Here is a 22,347-nt window from a genome sequence, read left to right as displayed (position 1 = left end):
TATGTGTGTGGCTGGATCCTCGTGTCATGAACCTTCCAACCTATTACCAGTCCACTTACCTCACATTAATTGGAAATCATTCAAGATAAATGCTCCTTGACACATTCCCATTAAATAATGTATCCCATTAAGAACTGTATCACTGAACTTCAGGTCTCTCTTTTCCATTCAGCTGAATAAAGCTTATAACAGCACTTTTGTTTCTACAAATGTAAAAGGAGCTGCTCTCTCTCTTTATAATGCCAGCATATGGATGCAGAGTTTATATGTAGCGAGTATTCTGAAGGAAATAGGTTACTGGAACTGAAAGAGCACGAAGAGAAGAATGCAGAGTCTGCCTCAGTGCTGCCCTCACTGGGCAAAAGGCAGGAAGTGAATTTTTTCCATCCACAATCAACAAAGTCAGTACAAAGTCAAAATTCTGTCCAAGTCCAATTCAACCCAAAGCACCAAGTTTTGAATCTGAACCTGAACCCAGCTTGGCAAACATCTGGGAACCACCACCAACCAGACCAACCAGAAATACAACTTCCCCTTCTTAACAACAGCACCTGCTAAGTTGTATCATCATATAGCAACAAAAACAGTCTTCATCAGATCATCGATAATGATAAAGTGATATCAGAATCATACTGGCACAGTTATAAATTGGACACGTTTAGATTTGATTGATAGTTCAAATGGATATTTGATTATGTATTTACTGTACTCAAGAAGAGCAGAATGTTTAGGCAATGTTGCATTTATATAATTTATGCTTTATAATATATTCAATCAACTGCATTTGTAATCAACGTAGATACAGCCCAAAGTAGATTTTCTAAATGTTTACATGCCAGCTTTGCCAGATATATACATGAAAATATTGGAAATTGGCAGCGGCCAACTTATTCTATACCAGTGCATCCCTCTAAATTATGTCACATTATGGCTCATATACTTTTCTGTGCTTATGTTGGATAGTGTCAGTATTTAAAGAACACTGTCCTGTATGTTTCATTACAAAGAGTATCATTAGACCTGGTTAACTGGATTTAGTGCCATATGTGAAAAGTTGAATAAAAATCACTGGATTCATAGTGATTGATACTATTTTCTATTTTATGCAAATTATCCAATCTTAGAAAAACTAAATATAGTGATGCATATGTTTCATAAAAAAGTCTTGAAGTATTATGATATAGAATACTATGCAAACGTTTTAAGCACCTGAGAAAATTACATCCAAAAAGTAATTTAACGGGCAGTAAGCGTTTATTATTACATTAGAATAAATACAAATAAGTATAATACTAATACAATAAGTAGTGAAGTTACATATATCAATGTGCTCATTTAACTGTTTCCAAACCCAGCCCAGTGTTAACTGTAGTTATTACCCAATATCTGGTTTGAGTTATCAGTACTCAATTATGTTGAATCAATTGTGCTGATGGTGGAAGTAAATCGGTGTGATGGCTGGCAGCATCTAAAATCTGGAACAAAACTTTGTTCTTCTAGCTCACAAGATATAAACTAATAAAGTTTTGTTACTTTTTACTGCCTTTGTGGTTATTTGCATCCATTCTAATGATACACAACATCTAATGTTGCATCTAATTATACAACAGTGTTTTTGCAAGCCAAAAAACACTTACTGGCAAGATAAACGTTTTAAACATTGTGCTTAAGTGCCTTTCATACAGTGCTGTATTTGTGCCACATTGCCCAGCCCTAGTTTTAAGTCTGGATCATTTTTATGTAATGTATGTTCTCACATTCATGAAAATCCTCATAGGCAAAAGTGTGGGCACCCCTGATCACATGACAATTTCACGTGAAAATAAATACACATCCTCTACAGAGATCACATTTCCATACATTTCAAAGGTGAATTCAATCAGTGAGATGTAAGCAAAGTCATTTGAATTGTTTTAATGTAAAATGGTGCAAGGTAGAAAAAATGACTGGCTCCAGGGAACCAGAGGTTGCAGTGTCAATACAGCCAATTTACGTACTATCCAAAACATTCAGTGGCCCTACATGTGTCTCCTGAGATTTTAAATGTAATGTTGATCCTGTCATAATGGTAAAATAGCTGTAAATCTGAAAAAAGAAAAAAAAAGGTTTTACCTGGGGACTATTTTGCATTTGACTGTATAAGCCTAAAATTTTGTACACATCTGTTACACAATGACATTATTTCTATTATGCACTTAGGAGGCCTATGATGCTTTCACATGGACTGACCCCACTGCCCAAGCATTCAGAGCCTGAACTGTACCTTTGGATAACCACAACAAAACAGATGGCTTAAAAACGTGTTATTTCAGCACAAATTTTCTATTAGAAACTCTTAGAAAGTGTGTTTTGGAGAAATTCCTACCACTCAGAGTCCACAGGTGTGATGTCGATGCGGGGTGTGATAAAGGGCAGCGTGGTGGGCCGGCAGACAATCTCCTCATCAGGGGTGCGGGACCTCTCTGCCTGTCTCCATGACAGTGGGGGCAGCTGCAGGTTGCCAGAGAAGCGCCGCCGCCCCCGCCGCAAGTCCACCCCCAGCGTGCAGCCTGAAGATGTGAAGGATTCACTAAGAGCGCAGTCTGGAGTCCCTTTACTGTCCTACAGAGAGAGAGAGAGAGAGAGAGAGAGAGAGAGAGAGAGAGAGGTAGTACTTTGAAATTTCACATTAACCAATTCATGTAATTAGCTCAGTGAACTATTTGAATTCCAGCATGGCATAGGTGATATTGGCATGTTGTAGTTAATGTTACATAAATTTAATACTAGCCTTTTAACTGACTCAGAATGGGTGATACAGCAAACACATACACATTTTTATAAGACTTAGCATTTATCGCAGTAAAACTTTTTTTAGGCGTGTACAGAACTTTGCATAGACAAACCAACGCAACAGCTGATTTCAATTGTGTGTGCAAAAGTAAAGCATTTAAAATGAATCAAATTAATTAAATAAAAGAAAGACATACAAAAGTTAACAGCCAATCAGCTACTTGTTACTATGCCATTTATGTAAATGATGTACATTGGTTGTTGTTGTTTGCAGGCTCCTTATAATTGCTCACTTTTATGAGACATGTAGTTGTTTAGTGATGCAGAAGTATAAAGGATCACCAGGACATCCTCAGAACAGTACATTGAGACATATATTTATTATTATTTATTAATTGATCACAGTTACAATAATGTATTGTTATGCTGTCCAACACTATATTACACTGTAAAGGTTTCACACTTCACTCAAAATTATATGTAAAGTAATTTATTTGGGCAATAATTTGTTTTGGCAGTTATTTATTCATCCCTTTAACGGAATACAAATCAGTAAACACTGCATTGGGTTTTGATTTATGTCAGTGTGCTATCTTAACCACTTCCAAAGCTCTCCTCAAGTGCTTCACATGAAGTTTAACAAATCCATGCTACAGCTACAGTGCACCAAGAAGTCAGTTAGGTTTATTTATGTTGATTGTTATTTAGGGATTTACTGTTTGTGACTTTTCCACAATTCCATATGTGACTCATTTACCCGCCAAGACCAGGCATGTCTTATCAACACAACAGCGCTCACCAAGAAAGATCCTCAGAGGCTTCACTTTTTGCGGAGCCTTAAGAAAACACAACTCCCACAACAGTTGCTGATCAACTTTCACAGTTATGCCCCAGAGTCCATTATCACATACTGCAACACATAATGGTCCTCAGGCTTCACCTCTGATAGCAAGAAAGCCCTCCAGTGCATCATTAAAACAGCCCAGACGATCACCGGCTCACAGCTTCCAACATTGGAAGATATCTATAGAACTCGCCATGAACAGGATCTGCAGAGACCCAAAGACACAGCATCTTCACCCCTCTGCTGTCTGGCAAGTGCTACAGAGCCCTGTACACCTGAACAACCAGACTGAAAAACAGTTTTTATCCCAGGGCTGTTCACCCCCTTTTTTCTTCATTATATCCTAGGTACATATTTACTTTTTATTTATTTACATTTTATTTGTCCTGTATTTTGCAGGGTGGCGCGGTGGGTAGTACTGTCGCTTCACAGCAAGAAGAGTGTGATTCTAGGTTCTGGGTTCTCCCTGTGTCTGTGTGGGTGTCCTCCCACAGTCCAAAAACATGCAGACATACTAAATTCCCCCTACGTGTGAATGTGTGTGTGATTGTAGATGTCTGTGTGTCTGGACTGGACTGGTGACCTGTCTAGGGTGTTCCCTGCCTTCCAACCAATGGTCACAGGGACAGGCTCCATCTTTAGACCACAAGTGTGTTTACACTTTTATACTTTATTATTTATTTAAGCATCTACAAGCTTGCTCCAAATGACATCTCATTGTACTTGTACAGTGTCAATAAGATAGCTTATCTATCTTATAAAAAACAACAGCCTATCAGGTATTAGGAGAGGAAGAGCCTATATCTATATCTATAATAAGGCCTGTGCTGTGTAACCTGTGATGTGGGTAGAGCTTTCCCACTGTGCTCACACAGGGTAAGAATAAAAAACCCTTTACAGCCTACAAATGAACGCCACTTCTGAAAGGAATTTCATTCAGAGCACAATTCCAATTAATCTGACGAATTAAACTTCAATCAGCGCTAACTCACAATGAGAGAAACATGGATTTATGGCTTCCAATTAAACAAGCTGAATAAAAGGGCTGTGTGGATGCTTTTAATATGCACTGTATTTAGGAGAATAAATGAGGCGCCCCACTGACTTTTCAGTGAATCCTTCCATTGAGAATATCGCTTTTTCATTTACACAAGACTTAAATATAATTTGCATATCTTACACTACGGACGACTATGGACTGCTTGAATGAATGGTTTACTCAGCCTCACGCTGGTCAAATACTGAATCTTAAAGGATCTTCTGTTTACAAGACTGTCTCTCAGTCTCTGAACTAAAAGTTGGATCATTTAGTTCATTTTGATCACCAACATCTTTTGCTAGTTTGTGGATTTTAGAATTTTATTCAAAACCTTTGGCACAAAATTAACTCCACATAATATTACTAGGCGCTGTAACTGAAGCTGGCAGAGCTGATGTTCTGGAGAGGGCACCACTGCCTATTTTCTGGCATGAAAGTGCTCCTTACAAATCCCTATGACTGCACCACCAACTCCTGCCACTAGAGGGAGACCAAGTCTTATAATCAACACAACACTTGAAGCAATTGTAGCATGGTTAGGAAAGTAATGCTGGAAATATGGTGGTCAGCACACATATATGAAATACATGTGGGAGGGGCAGTAGTAGGGGTTCGGTGTTTTGCGGATCGGGCAGTGTCCGAAGGCGTTGCTTAGGATGCTGCCCCCGTTACCCGAACCCCGGAGAAGTGGAAGATAATGGATGGATGGATGGATAGATGGATGGATGGATGGATGGATGGATGGATGGATGGATGGATGATGGCAACAAATCCAACCCTGTTAGAGATTTTTCAACTCTGATATTAGCCAGACTGCCCCATTCTTGACATTTACACACAATGTAAAAGGAAACAGGTATTTTCAAATTATGACGCAATGATGAAAACTGATTTTATACATACATACATACATACAGATAGGTCAGTCAGTTGGTCAATAGATAGATAGATAGATAGATAGATAGATAGACAGATGACTGCCATCTCCATCAGTGCAATGACAGTAAAAAGTACTTTTTAGGTGTGAAATTATGGCCAGTAAACTACTGCCTGAAAAACTAGCCACCTACATCTCCAGTGACACATCAATCACAGATGATTGACTCATGGTACTCGCCGCACTGAGAATTAGAATGTGTCAAATATGAGTGGTCAATCATGCAGTCAGTGGCCTACAGGGTTGAACATGTCCATTCTATGTTCAAGTTCAAGCAGTGGCTAAAGTTCAAGAGTTAGCCCCATCATTCAGGGTTCTATATGGTTTATAGAACCACGTGATTAACCCGACGACACTCAATCAGTCCACATCTCTGAGCTACACTGAGTGGTCCTGTGTTTCATGCTCACAGCAAAAGTCTTCACCGTGGCAATGCACATACCTTACAGGACCCATATCCTACATTCTTCTCGTATTACATTTCTGTCCCTTTTATAAAATCTGTGTGGTATTATGTACTGAAAATGACCATTTTCTAGCCTCTCTTTACCTAATTTCTGTCTATTTTTTCATTGTGCTTTCAACTGCTATGTAATTTATCTATGTTCTGATTGGCTGCCCTATATTGTGCCCCTGAAATACTCCTTAAACTTCAACATGAGTGGGTGAACTAACCTACTTCAGGCTAAGTAAATAAATTTACAGACAGTATATCTGAATGCGCTGGTTTGTGACATCACAAAACTATGACTTCAAAACAGGCCGTTTTTGCAGCTTAGCCTCAATATATGGACTGTAGGTACTGCACATACTTTTGAAATATTTCTATACTATATCAAACTGATTTTTTAAAAAGTGAGAAACATTTTCTTTTCCATGACATGAAGCTTTTAATATGAAATGCTTTCATTTAAATTATTCTGGGTCACTAGAAAAAGACTAGAAGTAGCCGACAGTGCACTCACACCACGAGTAAGTAGGAAACTTATCACTGTTGTGTGGTTTGGTGTGATTTAAAGAAATATCATTGTTTTTGTCAGGCATTCTTTGAAAGGTACAAGTAGTACAGTGTCTCACACACCCCAGTATGTCTCAGCAGTGACATCTGAAGCTGCCTAATAAAATATGCACATGTCATTAGGAAAAGGAAATTAGTTCCTGCTAGGCAGAAGCTGAGTGTCCTTTAAATAAACACTACAGTAAACACCAAATATCTTGACTGATTAAAGTTCTCAAATCACCAATAATATGTTAGTATTTCAACAGTAAGCAATGCATGAGATACTGAAATACATTTTTAAATTCATAGAGACTCATAGAGTCCGTAATGTAATTCTTAGGCCATATTATTCACCCCTATGGACACCTAGTGTGCAGAAGAGTAACTTCAGTCAGTCATGAAGCATCAACTCATTTATAGCCTTGCAAGTTTACTTTTTTGTCTTACAGACAATTTAAATATTGAAAACATATTTTCTGTTTCTATGAAAGATAAAAAAATCATAACACTGTCTTCTTCTGTATTATTATGGTGTTAGTGGGATGGGGAGGTATTATTGCTTGGTTAATATTATTTCCTCTGACTGCTGGTGCCTGGTCATATGATCAAAACACAGAAGACATTTTAGAGTAAGACGAATGTTACTACACTTTAATCAAAGACTGTGGAAAAACAACTATTTTTAAATGGCGGGATATGAAGCTTAACCAAGCTAATGACTCTACTCTTTCATTAGGTCTGTGAGAATTATGTGATTAAATGTAATCAATCAAAAAAATCACTAATTAAAATTTACCTTCTTGATTACATTTGACAGACTGCATGATGATGATGATGATGATGGTGATGATGGTGAACTTCAATTCTCCTACTGACATCTCAATAAGAAACAGAGTCTGGTAGACACTTCTATGCATGTTTTCCCAAAGAGCAGATTTGCCTGTCCGTAATGAAAGCTTTATCTGTCTTATATGGGCATACCCATTTATAACCATTTAATATTTTTATATATATGTTTGTGTACAGTACTGTGTGTCTTAGGCACCCAAGACACATTTTCAAAATCTACTCATTTGTGTAGTTTGTGTTTATTTGCTGAGAAAAGTGTTAATATTTGAATAAACAAAATTTACATATACATATATATATATATATATATATATATATATATATATATATATATATATATATATACACTGCTCAAAAAATACAGGGAACACTCAAGTAACACATCCTAGATCTGAATGAATGAAATATTCTCATTGAATACTTTGTTCTGTACAAAGTTGAATGTACCAACAACAAAATCACACAAAAATCATCAATGGAAATCAAATTTATTAACCAATGGAGGCCTGGATTTGGAGTCACACACAAAATTAAAGTGGAAAAACACACGACAGGCTGATCCAACTTTAATGTGATGTCCTTAAAACAAGTCAAAATGAGGCTCAGTATTGTGTGTGGCCTCCACGTGCCTGTATGACCTCCCTACAAGGCCTGGGCATGCTCCTCATGAGGTGGCGGATGGTCTCCTGAGGGATCGCCTCCCAGACCTGGACTAAAGCATCCGCCAACTCCTGGAAAGTCTGTGGTGCAACGTGGCATTGGTGGATGGAGCGAGACATGATGTCCCAGATGTGCTCAATCAGATTCAGGTCTGGGGAACGGGCAGGCCAGTCCATAGCTTCAATGCCTTCATCTTGCAGGAACTGCTGACACACTCCAGCCACATGAGGTCTAGCATTGTCCTGCATTAGGAGGAACCCAGGGCCAACCACACCAGCATATGGTCTCACAAGGGTCTGAGGATCTCATCTCGGTACCTAATGGCAGTCAGGCTACCTCTGGTGAGCACATGGAGGGCTGTGCGGCCCTCCAAAGAAATGCCACCCCACACCATTACTGACCCACTGCCAAACCGGTCATGCTGAAGGATGTTGCAGATCGCTCTCCACGGCGTCTCCAGACTCTGTCACATGTGCTCAGTGTGAACCTGCTTTCATCTGTGAAGATCACAGGGCGCCAGTGGCGAATTTGCCAATCCTGGTGTTCTCTGGCAAATGCCAAGCGTCCTGCACGGTGTTGGGCTGTGAGCACAACCCCCATCTGTGGACGTCAGACCCTCATACCATCCTCATGGAGTCGGTTTCTAACCGTTTGTGCAGACACATGCACATTTGTGGCCTGCTGGAGGTCATTTTGCAGGGCTCTGGCAGTGCTCCTTGCACAAGAGCGGAGGTAGCGGTCCTGCTGCTGGGTTGTTGCCCTCCTACGGCCTCCTCCACGTCTCCTGGTGTACTGGTCTGTCTCCTGGTAGCGCCTCCAGCCTCTGGACACTACGCTGACAGACACAGCAAACCTTCTTGCCACAGCTCACACTGATGTGCCATCCTGGATGAGCTGCACTACCTGAGCCACTTGTGTGGGTTGTAGAATCCATCTCGTGCTACCACGAGTGTGAAAGCACCACCAACATTCAAAAGTGACCAAAACATCAGTCAGAAAGCAGAAAGGTACTGAGAAGTGGTCTGTGGTCCCCACCTGCAGAACCACTCCTTTATTGAGTGTGTCTTGCTAATTGCCAATAATTTCCACCTGTTGTCTAATGGAGTTATATTGTGTTGTTTAAGTGTTCTCTTTATTTTTTTAAACAGTATATATATATATATATATATATATATATATATATATATATATATATATATATATATATATATAATAGTGATTTTCTGGATGTTAGTGTATTTGTTTAACCATTTCCAAGCCTCTCCTCGAGGAAGTCCAGTATTATATGTAGTTAAAAAGCAGCTCCTGGTTTGACCAATCAGTGCTTCAGTAAATTGAGCTCATGATGTAATTGATGATATTAACGAGTCTCTGTGGCGGCTGTGAAGGTGTCAAGGAAAAATATGGACCCAAGAAGTTCTTGTCACTTTTTATTGTTTTTATGTTTATTTGAATTATGAATATGACTTTATTCTAATGTATATTGTGATAAACTCACTGCTGAGGGAAATTGTTAAAAATTTGCTTAGAAGCCTAAAACTTTCACACAGTGCTGTATATGTGTGTGTGTGCACATGTGTGTATGTGTATGTGTTTGTGTATGTGTGTGTGATTGTTTTGGGTTTGTTCAGTTAAGTCCATGACTACTGCCCCTGTTTTAAAAGTCTTACTTGATCACTTCTCAAAATAGTAAATATTAATAGTAATAACACATGACCTGATTACTACTATTATTGCTGTACTTTCATCTAAGAGATGGACTGAAAGGATAACTTAAGCTTAAACTCACAACAGTGGCATGCAAAAATGAGTAATAGGTTACATATAAAAACCCCTGAAGACAAAATGAACAGCATTTGCTTCTGAAAAATACATAAAATACTGAATTTCTCAGCACACTCAACAATTCAACACAGTCAGAGCTAGAGAGTTCTTGTTGCTACAAACACGAATACACACCCACACACGCCCACTTTACACATCATCAGCAGAGTCAAGAGGAACATCACGTCTCCCGCGTGAACACGGACAAAATATAGTTCCAATTTCATACACATTATGTGCCTGTAAATTAATTCACTGACCTACATTAGTCCCCCACTTCTACACCTGATGATGTGGAGCTGTGATTAATTCAATAAAGGCTAAAAAAACAACAAATTACAGCTTTTATTAAGAGTGCCTTGCAACAGCTCTCTTTTCCTTTCACAGCTGAAAGAGGTAGAATAATTCTCAGGGCTTGGGTGACCTGCATAAAATAGCCTGAAAGGGACAGTTTAAGGTAAATAATAATGATCAATTGAATTAAATAGGGGGCGGCACGGTGGCGTGGTGGGTAGCGTTGTCGCCTCACAGCAAGGAGGGCCTGGGTTCGATTCCCCGGCCGGGTGACCAGGGTCCTCTCTGTGTGGAGTTTGCATGTTCTCCCCATGTCTGCGTGGGTTTCCTCCGGGTTCTCCGGTTTCCTCCCACAGTCCAAAGACATGCAGTCAGGCCAATTGGACATGCTAAACTGCCCCTAGGTGTGAGTGACTGTCTGTGTCTGTCTGTCTGCCCTGCGATGGACTGGCGACCTGTCCAGGGTGTATCCTGCCTTCCGCCCGAAGACTGCTGGGATAGGCTCCAGCTCCCCCCCGCGACCCTGACGGAGAAGCGGCTTAGAAAATGGATGGATGGATGGATGGATGGATGAATTAAATAGGAAGAAATGTATTTGGGTGACTTTCCATATTTTACAGCTCTCTGAAAAGTTTGTAGGTCTACAATCCACCACAAAAAGCACATATAACTGCCCACAAAACATTCTAGGCAAGGCTTTAAAGCCCCAGAGAGCACAGCTTGTTATAATAAACATCCAGCAAAGCTTGAATAAAAACTATAAGATATAAATATGATATAACACAGCTTAAAAGCTGCTGATCAGACCCATCTGAGTACGGTGTGGGCATGACTAATGAGCAGCTTGATTGACAACTCTCTGTCCAACACCCCTAGCCTGCTTCACTACTCATATAGAAGTAAAATCATTATCCAGCTTTAATGTGACAGTAACTGGACGTAAAAAGCCACAGATGGGTGAACGAACAAATAGACGGGTGAAGCAATGAACAAAAAGTGTTTATGCCCAGGTGACAGGCAGTTCAGACAGGTGGTGTAGCTCACTAGCTTTTAGTCATGGTGGCTTAGCTTTAGCTCGCTAAGATTCTTGGACTCTGAAGCTGTTCTGTGTGGGCGGAGCAAGTCGTCCATCAGGTACCTGTAATGTCAGGTAAGGTGAATGATTACGGAAGCATTACTCAAGATTAAGACTGCCCATTTTACATTGAGAGGAGACAAAGCGGTGAAATATATAAAATACATGCATTGGTCATTTGAGCATTATTCAAAGGGTATAATTAATACATGTTTACTGTTTTCCTTCAAGAACAACCTAATTAAAAAGAAAACACAGATTTTGGTTCCCTGGGCCTTTTGTTTAGAGATATGATGCAGAGGGAATACAAATATACATCAACAAATCATGCCTTTGTGACTTCTAATTAAACAAGTTAATAATGATAAAAACTGAAGTAACTAACGAGGAGTTAACTCATCCTATCTCTTCTCTGGTTTAATATAAAACTGTTTCTAAATTAAGTGTCCTGTGATAGAACTTTTGCTACAGCTTGAAATATCTGACACTTCTCCTTTGTTTTTCTGATTTAGTTTCTAAGTCAATCTTTCCTTTTTTCATGGATTTTACATCAGGTTTCCCTGTTTCAGTTTTTTTACCTACTTTATTCTTCCTCCTTGCTGACTTTGAGGGTTTGGCTTGGGATGGACTCGTAGATTTTTTTCAGGTAATGTTCAAATTTTCAGGCTGAACTCACTGGGGTGGTTTGTCTTCAGGACCTTTAGTTACAGACAATAGTTTTACCACATTCCACTACAGCTTTTCTTAGTTACACGGACACTGTACACCGTGTCTCGTCTCCAGGCTTTTTATTTTATTTTTCTATTTTAAAACATTAGGCTATAAACCGGTACAAACATGCCAGGTTGCCCTAAGAAAAACTTATTTAAGGTATGTAATTGGACCTTAGGACCACTGTTGTCCATTTAACAGTACATTTACATAGTTTGCGAAATGTTTGTACATAAATGTACCTGTACAATGCTGTTTTTCTGACAGCGTGGGTAAGAACTTCCTTTATTAATTGATTCATTTTCTGTTTGGTCTCGAGCTTGTTGTCAGCTCCTTCATTCCACTGGACCTTTTTGCAAGTGCTCACAGTTAGTATGTGGGGTTACACTGCAACCTTAATAAATTGAATGTTAATTTCAGGCATGTTATGGATGTAGTCACATCAAGACACCTTTTGCACTGTGCCTGTGGGTATTGGCCCTAAAGAAAAATTTTGTCTTCATGACACAGCCTGGATAAATGGCCTGGGGCAATCCAGCCTGTGAACACTAGTCTCAATGCCCAGATATCATTACTGAAGAGGACACACTACTAAACGATTCCCTAATCCTCCTCTTAAAGTCCTGCTGTACTGCTTTAGGCCAAAGCTCCTCAGTGTCACTATCTCAGCTCTCATCTGATAACAGACTTCAAGTCATTACTACAGGTCTGGCATTGTTACATACTTTTACTGCATTGACTGAAATGCTTAAAACCTTATGATAGCCTTGTCTACTTCATGCAAATAAGTTGACTATTACCCCATTTACACCTGGACACTTCTTGTGTCTGGATTATATCAGGATAAAGCCAAAACACAGAAAATTGCAAGTGTTAGCGGATCCAAGACTCATTTAAAACAGATATAAACCTGATCAAACCACCTCTGATGGTGGTCTAGATGCATTTGAGCTACGTTACAGCAGTGTAAACACAGCCGTCTCTCCTATACTTGACAACCAAAACGCCTCCTAGTACAACTGAATCTCTTCCTCATGTCACTGGGTACGTTAAGTGGTCAATGTCTGTGAGGAAGATGATAACAGAGGACACACATGGTTGGGGACCAGATGAAACAGAATGCTTAATAATAATATGGACAGGAAGAAGCTGAAGGGATAAACAGATGGTAATTGGTTGTCAAATAATGAGCGAATCTGAATATTCTGTCCCACACAGCAATCGGATTCAGTCTGTCACGATTGGCCCCTCCCAGTCCTGTCCATGTGTTCGTGTTGCATTTGGTTTTGCCCATGTGCATTTGTTCTGGTTTCCTAGTCCGGCCCCTTGTTTTGGTTACTCCGTCCCTGATTGTCTCCACCTGTGTTTCCACCTGTCCCTCGTTTACCCTTATGTATTTAAGCCCTGTGTTTTTGCCTGTCTGGTTACTGGTCTTTGTCTGAACTGTTTGGATGTTTAATCGTGTTGATTGTTTATTGTGTGATTCTGGTTTGTCTGTCATGTCTGCCCCGCCATTCAGTCTGTGTTGGCTTATTGAACCTGGACTGTCTAGACTATGACCCTGGATTTGTCCTGAATAAAAGTCGCTTATCTCCGCATATGCGTCCGCCTCCCTCGCTTCCAGGCGTTACACAGTCCAACTAACCAGAGACATGTTTGACTACCAAGTGTAAATGTTGCTAATATCTTATCAGGCTTATACTTGCTACCTTAACCCAAGTCATTCATCTAAGAAAAGGAGATCGTACAAATCCAACCAAACTAACAAATATATCAACCTCCATGGCTTCACTTCACACAATGATAATCTACATGCCATTTCTGATGACAACTCTCAAAGGTCATGTTAAGATATAGATGTTTCATTTGTTCTTGAGAAAGGTGCTAAGAAAAAGTCTACACCAGATTCATAATGTGATCTTAAACCACAGAATTGTTTGCACTTTTATGATCTTGAGTGCATGTACTCTATTCTTGTCTAGAACAAATCAAAATTAGAAAACATTGGTGAACAGTGAATTGGTGAATCTTCATAAAAACCATGTTAGTGAGTTTTCTTATTAAGAACACTTGGTGAATGAGGCCCAATGTGTCCAAAAATTTGATAGAACACCTGCTCATCCAACGTTTCTTAAGAAATCAAAGGTTTTAATAGTTTGAGCCTTTCTCATTGCAGTGAAAACCTGTACTCTTCTGAAAGGCTTTACATGAGATGTTGCAACATTGCTGTGAGGATTTAATTACATTTAGCCACGAGAGCATTGGTGAGATCAGGTACTGGCATTGGATGATTAGCTCTTTATCACAAACACCACTTCAACTCTTCGCAACAGTGCTTGATTATGCTCATTCACTCCGTTCACTCAGTTCCACAGCTACACAGCCCAGGCTTTATACTGCTCTAGCAAATGCTTGCCATTATGCACAGTGACTTTTGACTCACATGCTCCAGAGCATCCCATTCTTTTCTACGGAGATTATACAAGCTGTTTGTGTGCAACTGAACATTTGTGTCAGCAGTGGGAGCATCTTAAAGTAATTGAATTCACTAATTATTAGGGGTGCTTGAATACCTTTGGACATTAAGTGTATTATACTATATTTGAATGCAAAGTTGTAAGACGCCTACACTGGTGGAAGCCTTGAATCCAAGGCCTAAGAATTATTCTTCAGTAATTACATAGAAAACAATGTGAAACTGCAGAGTTATTCTTAAGCTGTAAGAGTGAGGAATGGACGCTTTTACCCATAAATGAGTCCTGGCATTGAAGAACTCACTTATGGCTAACCTCTTCATTTCTGACCTGTCAGTGGGTCTAGACGTCCCTTTCTCATTCTCTCAACTATATAATGGTAGTTACTAAGTGAGTCACAGCAGTCACGGCTTATAAGCAGTTCCATTATAATGAGCCTCAATATTAAGACAAATAAGAATATTAAGCCTAGAGTTTATTAGAGGCATGATTGTGATGCAGTGCTTTTCATTTAGGCTGAATGGAGCATGAGGTATAGCAGCTCTCACAACTGTATGGCAGAATTACAGCACAGTATCCCCAGATGAACTCAGGGAGAAAAACGAGAGAGAGAGAGAGAGAGAGAGAGAGAGAGAGAGAGAGAGAGAGAGAGAGAAAGAGATTGCTGAGTAATTCATCAGACGTGTCCAGGTCTCCCTGTGTCTGGAAGGATGGAGGTGACCTTCTGCACACAGCAACTCTCTGGAGAAGTCTGCGGTCAGCTCAGTTCACGGCCACAGCACATTCGCCTGAGACAACAGCTTTTTTTTAGTCATTAAAATAATGCAGCTTCATTCTGGTACACTGGGACACACAGCTCTGAACTCAGACCAACAACCTTTTCTCCTTCAAGCTAAAACCACACCAGCCACAAGAAACACATTAACTCTAATCGCTCCATAACCTCCCTCTGCCTGGGTTTGTGAAAGTAAATGTACAACAGAAATTAGAGGCTGAAATTAAGTAGTGGTTTATAATTTCAACCACAATGGGATACTGTAACCTGTAAATAGTATTTACAAAAAACAGCTTTTTCCATCAATAACAACCAAACGAAATAAAGATTTATCTGTTACTAATTGATAAATCCAGAGCTTAAAGGGCCCATTTCCTTCATTTTTCTAGTATTTCATTTATATCCACCAAAATTTTTGTGGGTTTCTGTACAAAAAATTGTACAGTAATTTTATGAAAATTAATTTGTATGTGACTATTTTCCAAACTCTTTGCAACCTTAGAGTTAAACAGTCTGTTTTTGTTACTGTGTGTTTAAGATTTTTACATACATGAGCTCTCTTTTGATTGGCTGTTCTATATTGGGGCTAATTAAAAAAGATGAAACACTCCTTATAACTTCAGCCTGAATGGGTGGGGCAAAACTGCTATGAGCTGGTATAGGTGGATTTATATAAATATTTTGTTTTTTCATCACAGTAACGAATGGTATTTTTGGAACTTTTTGGAATCTCTTTTATTTTAAAAAGGCAGTGTAGTTTTCCATAGTATGGGCCCATAAAATGGTGCCACAACAATCCAGATTCAGATCCAGTACCCCCGAAATCAGATCCAGTGCTCATTTAGGCAGATCCCACACCTCATTCACATATAAATTAAGCTATATGTTGCAACTACAGAATCTGTGATTGTAACCCTCTTGAGACTGAACTGGTTTTTAAAGTCCACACCTTCAGCAGACTATACTGGACAGTGCTCACAGGAGAACTATGGATTAATCACTTGCAGAATATTACCAAATGCAAAGTGTAAAGCTACAGTTCCTCTCAAATGTGTGACAGTCAGACAGATTCGCAAATGCTCGCAGGTATGATGACGTGATTTTAATGGTCCACACAGTCCAAAGGGTAAAACAACTCACACTGAAAAGTCCAGTCCAATAATCCAAAACACGAAACAACCCAAAACGGGCAACAGTGCCAAAGGAGCAAAACACAAATCATACACGGGAAAACTCATCTAACGGTCGATACACGAAATTCACCAAACTATAGAATTAGAGAATGCTCAGTGATTGTAAACACAATACTTCGCAAAGTTTAACCTGATTCCCTGCTTAAATATCAGTAGAGGATGAACATCAGGAGTTCAATAATCAGGCAACTGAGAGTGCTGATAGGTGCGTGGGGAAACCCTGTGATCAGTCTGTGAATCCTGGGGGTTGGAGTTTTCTAAGACGGAGTCCCCTAGCATGTGGTCTCCCCTAGCACTCTGGGAGATGAAGTCCAGCTCCTTCGCTGAATGCGTGACACAATGTAGAGCCTCCACTCTCAGAAGAACACACAAGCTATATGGGAGCGAGATGCCACAATCCTAGAGGGTCCTGTTATATGATACACTACATTGCCAAAGGTATTCACTCACCCATCTGAATCATTGAATTCAGGTGTTCCAATCACAGGTGTATAAATCCAAGCATCTAGGCATACAGACTGCTTCTATAAACATTTGTGAAAGAATGGGTCGCTCTCAGGAGCTCAGTGAATTCCAGCGTGGTACTGTGATAGGATGCCACCTGTGCAACAAGTCCAGTCGTAAAAATTTCCTCACTAATAAATATTGCACAGTCAACTGCCTGTTGTATTATAACAAAGTGAAAGCAATTGGGAACGACAGCAACTCAGCCACGCAGTGGTAGGCCACGTAAAATGATGGGGTCAACAGATGCTGAGGCGCATAGTGTGCAGAGGTCGCCAACTTTCTGCAGAGTCTATCGCTACAGACCTCCAACTTCATGTGGCCTTCAGATTAGCTCAACAAGAGTGTACAGAGCTTTATGGAATGGGTTTTCATGGCCGAGCAGCTGCATCCAAGCCTTACACCATCAAGTGCAATGCAAAGCGTTGAATGCAGTGGTGTAAACTGCCAATACTGTACTCTAGAGCAGTGGAGACATGTTCTCTAGAGTGATGAATCACGCTTCTCTGTCTGGCAATCCAATGGACTGTGTTTGTGTGTCTGTGTTTGGTGGTTGCCAGGAGAACAGTACTTGTCTGCCTGCATTGTGCCAAATGTGGGGTTATTTTTCAGGAGTTGGGCTCGGCCCCTTAGTTCCATTGAAAGGAACTCTTAATGCTTCAGCAGACCAAGAGATTTTGGACAAATTCATGCAACCAACTTTGTGGGAACAGTTTGGGGACGACCCCTTCCTGTTCGAACATGACTGCGCACAAGTGCACCAGTGTTACATCACCTTTCCTTTTAACAACACTCAATAAGCGTTTGGGAACTGAAGACACTAATTGTTGAAGCTTTGAAGGTAGAATTCTTTCCCATTCTTGCTTGATGTACAACTTCAGTTGCTCAACAGTCCGGGGTCTCCGTTGTCGTATTTTGCGCTTCATAATGCGCCACATATTTTCAATGGGAGACAGGTCTGGACTGCAGGCTTTACTACGAAGCCACGCTGTTGCAACACGTGCAGAATGTGGCTTGGCATTGTCTTGCTGAAATAAGCAGGGATGTCCCTGAAAAAGACGTTGCTTGGATGGCAGCAGATGTTGCTCCACAACCTGTATATAGCTTTCAGCATTAATGGTGCCTTCACAGATGTGCAAGTTACCCATGCCATGGGTACTAACACCCCCCATACCATCAGAGATGCTGGCTTTTGAACTTTGCTCTGATAACAATTCGGACAGTCCTTTTCCTCTTTTGCCCGGAGGACACGACGTCCATGATTTCCAAAAACAATTTGAAATGTGGACTCGTCAGACCACAGGACACTTTTCCACTCTGCGTCAGTCCATCTAAGATGAGCTTGGGCTCAGAGAAGCCGGCGGCGTTTCTGGGTGGTGTTGATATGTGGCTTTCGCTTTGCATGGCAGAGCTTTAACTTGCTCTTGTAGATGGAGCGACGAACTGTGTTCACTGACAGTGGTTTTCTGAAGTGTTCCTGAGCCCATGTGGGAATATCCGTTACAGAATGATGTCGGTTTTTAATGCAGAGCCGCCTGAGGGATTGAAGGTCACGGGCATTCAATGTTGGTTTCTGCCTTGCCGCTTACTTGCAAAGATTTCTCCAGATTCTCTGAATCTTTTGATGATATTATGGACTATAGATGATGAAATCCCTAAATTCCTTGCAATTGCATGCTGAGAAATGTTGTTCTTAAACTGTTGGACTATTTGCTCATGCAGTTGTTCACAAAGTGATGATCCTCACCCCATCCTTGCTTGTGAACGACCGAGACTTTCAGGGATGCTCCCTTTATACCAATTAACCTTGTTCACCTGTGGAATGTTCCAAACAGGTGTTTTTTGAGCATTCCTCAACTATACCAGTCTTTTGTTGCCCCTGTCCCAACTTCTTTGGAACGTGTTACAGGCATCAAATTCAAAATGAGTGAATATTTGCAAGAAACAATAATATTTATACATTTGAACATTAAATATCTTGTCTTTGTAGTGTATTCAATTGAATATAGGTTGAAAAGGATTTGCAAATCATCGTATTCTGTTTTTATTTCTGTTTTACACAACGTCCCAACTTCATTGGAATTGGGGTTGTAGAAGAACTTCACTGGCCTGCACAGAGTCCTGACCCGATAGAACACCTTTGGGATGAATTAGAGTGGAGACTGTCACATCAACATCAGTGTCTGACCTCACAAATGTGCTTCTGAAAGAACGGTCGAAAATTCCCATAAACACACTCCTAACCTTATGAAAAACCTTCCCAGACGAGTTGAAGCTGTTATAGATGCAAAGGGTGGGCCGACATCATATTAAACCCTATGGATTAAGAATGGGATGTCACTCAAGTTCATATGCAGTGTATATATGATATATAAACTCATTAGTTGGAAAACACAGCCACTGTTGCTTTTTCTGGATGCTGGTAAAATGAAAATCATATAATCATAACAATTTGGTATATTCCAAAAAGAAAAAAGAAATGTTTAGGTAATCATGTCACATTGTAACGTATAGTTGATGTTTAACTCCTCTTTGGAAGTTTGACCATACACAATAGTGAAGAAAATGCCTTATGGCATTTTTTTTACAAAGAATTTGAAAATGTCAGTTGCCCTTTATAATCTATTAAAAATTCACGATAAATAAAAGAATGGTCCAAAATGACTGTTCTCCTGTAATGTTTCTGGGGTGACTACAATGACATACTTGTGTGATTGGTTCAAAGATAATGTTTGTTGCTTTTCCATGTTATTAACGGTAACAGAAACAATAAAAAGACAATACAGATGTGATGCCCATCACAGTGCTATGAGAGATTTGTAACGCTGAGCAAAACAACTAAATCATTATAATCATTATATATCAACTATTCATGCTTTAGCACGGATGCTGTTTGTTCCCTAAATAGTTTATTTAGTAAGCCCATGTATGAGATAATGTTTATTGCTTAAAGCTTCACTATATAACATTATTTGTTACAGTTGAAAGAAGTAATGTTACTCAGCCAAGAGAAAAAACACACTAAAATATGGTGTTTGTGTGTCACCATGTGAAGCTTAAAATAGTCATTTAAAAGGATCAAATCTTGTGGGAGTTTGTCAGACCAAGTCATACGTGTTGACATCACATGCACAAAATAAAAAAAAAAAATGGCTTGATGTTTTGGTCTTAAATGTAAACTCAACATTACACTGATGAAGGTATATTGACAAAAGCAAATAATTAATCGTCAGTCTTACGCTCAGGGAAGGGAACCTAAGTGCAACCAACATTTTAAAATATTCTTCTGCATGTTGCATGTAATTACACATTTCCACCAGAGAGGCCTCCAAATCCCTAAACCTTACATAGTGCAGCGTTAATACTAATTGTATTATTAATAAGACACTCATTAACCCTTAAACTAATCCTCAAATGTTACCAACAAGAGTACTACTGAGCTGCATCAACCTGCTGGATTTGTCAGTATTCAGAAATTTTCTAATGAAGTACTGAGCAGATCTGTCTCTACAGCTAAATAAAAACAGACATTAAAGGCTTTAAAGAAAGTGTTTTACAAGGACAAATAGCGTCTGTGTTCTGTTTTACTATATACCTTCCTGTGGCATTTTTTATTACTTATACGATCTGTCAATTTGACCCAAGAGAGCCGTTTCCCCAAAGCTCAGAATAAGAAACAATCATTACTGCAATAGAGAGAGAGAGTGGCACTAACACTACCGCTCTGCTCAACATTCACTGTTTGCTCATGAGGACACTGGTCCATTTAGAATAGCCCAAGAGATCACTGTGCAGCACACATCATCTACACACAAACACATGCAGCACTGACCTCAACAATGTGCAACACTCACCATCAGCCGAGCAGGAAGGAGGAGAACGCAGAACACAGACAGAGATGAGGAAAGAGCAGCCTAACTGCAGCATCCCTGCACAGCACTGTGGGAGTTGAGGCAGCATCTCTGTACATTTCAGAAAGCCTCAACACTCCTGTACCATATTCACTCACTGTACACTGGAAAGACATTTAATGAATGAGCTGAGAGAGGAGACGTACTGTCCATTTCACATAATGTTCTACACACACACAAGTGGTGCTGGATAGAAATGATAACATTTACTTTCACTAAATTCTCCACATAAATCATGTTAGCTGATTGAACTACAATTTTTAAAATAACCCCTTAAACTTTAAGGCCTGTATGTAGGCCTACATTCCACTGTGTTTACTGAAAAATAAGCCTTAATGAATCGGTAAGCACCAATGATTTATTATAGCCAATTCTGATTTCTTTGCAGCCAAATTGGCAGATATCTTTTTTATCCAAAGCTCAAACTGTTCGGGCTAAAAAATAAACATATGAAACGCGCTAGCACGATTCAAGTACTTTATATATAATATAAATGATATTAAATGCTCTTTAATGGGCCAAATTGGCATTTTAAGTTTGTAAAAACTCCCTGGTTGATTCTGATTGTGCATGAACAATAATAATAATAATAATAATAATAATTTTAAATTCAATACATTTATGGTACTGAAAGAAATACTTCAAAACCAGAGAATATAATAATTCCATGACATTCAATACCAAATATCAATCCCTAAGTAAGCCAATAAGCATGCTTCTTATAAAATGTGGACTGGCTGTCTAAACTACATTCAGTATGATTATTTTTACTGTCATTTTTTTATTAGTTTGCAGTCTTTTGATGTCAGTAAATATGCCCACTATCAGTAGCGTACACTCATTTCTGGTTTAAGCCACAGCCACCTTCTTTCTGGTGTTTCAAATACATTTTGCTACTATTGCTAATAAGTGTATAAAATCAAAGCCACAGCAATAAAATCTGAATAAGCAAACATTGGCAACAGAATAGGAGCTAGATCTGCCCCAGTCTACTGTAAATGCTATTAATATGAAACAGAAATGTCCAGTAGCAACAACAGCAGCTTATATATAACAACAATATAGCTCACAGAGCAGGGCTGTTGAGTGCTGAAGAAGAGTAAAAATCACCTACCCTCTGTTGCAGCCCTCACTATACACTTCCAAACTGCCTCTCGAAGCAACATCAGCACAAAAACTGTGCGCCGGGAGCCTCATGAAATGGGTTTCCATGGCAACTCGATATTAATGTCCATGTTTTTGGAATGGGATGTCCAAAAAGCTCATACAGGTGTGATGATCAGGGACCATGTTATAGAAACGTCCTACTTTTAGTCCTTTAGTCCAGATAGGATTTTTCACAGATTCATATTACTAAGTAATAGAAGCTAGGCCTGTGCGATATCTAAAAATAATTAGCACAATATTTTCTAGTTAAAAACGCGATAATATTGCACCCACCCCCACCACCCCCACCACTACCCTTTCTATTCTATTTGAAATTAT

General features: G+C 39.5%; 1 protein-coding gene across 1 annotated transcript in view; it reads right to left on the bottom strand.

Annotated features, from left to right (window-relative positions):
• The window catches only part of pde4ba (phosphodiesterase 4B, cAMP-specific a), a 235,325-nt gene that overhangs the window by 163,027 nt on the left and 49,951 nt on the right, over positions 1-22,347 (bottom strand). Inside the window, exon 3 of the mRNA XM_037535006.1 lies at positions 2,366-2,601. Coding sequence (XP_037390903.1) covers positions 2,366-2,601 — 236 coding nt within the window. The remainder of the gene's footprint in view (positions 1-2,365; positions 2,602-22,347) is intronic.

This window comes from Pygocentrus nattereri, chromosome 26, assembly GCF_015220715.1.
Source record: "Pygocentrus nattereri isolate fPygNat1 chromosome 26, fPygNat1.pri, whole genome shotgun sequence".
Classification (NCBI taxonomy): Eukaryota; Metazoa; Chordata; class Actinopteri; order Characiformes; family Serrasalmidae; genus Pygocentrus; species Pygocentrus nattereri.
Note: the sequence above shows the minus strand (reverse complement) of the source record. Positions and strands in the feature narration are given on the sequence as shown.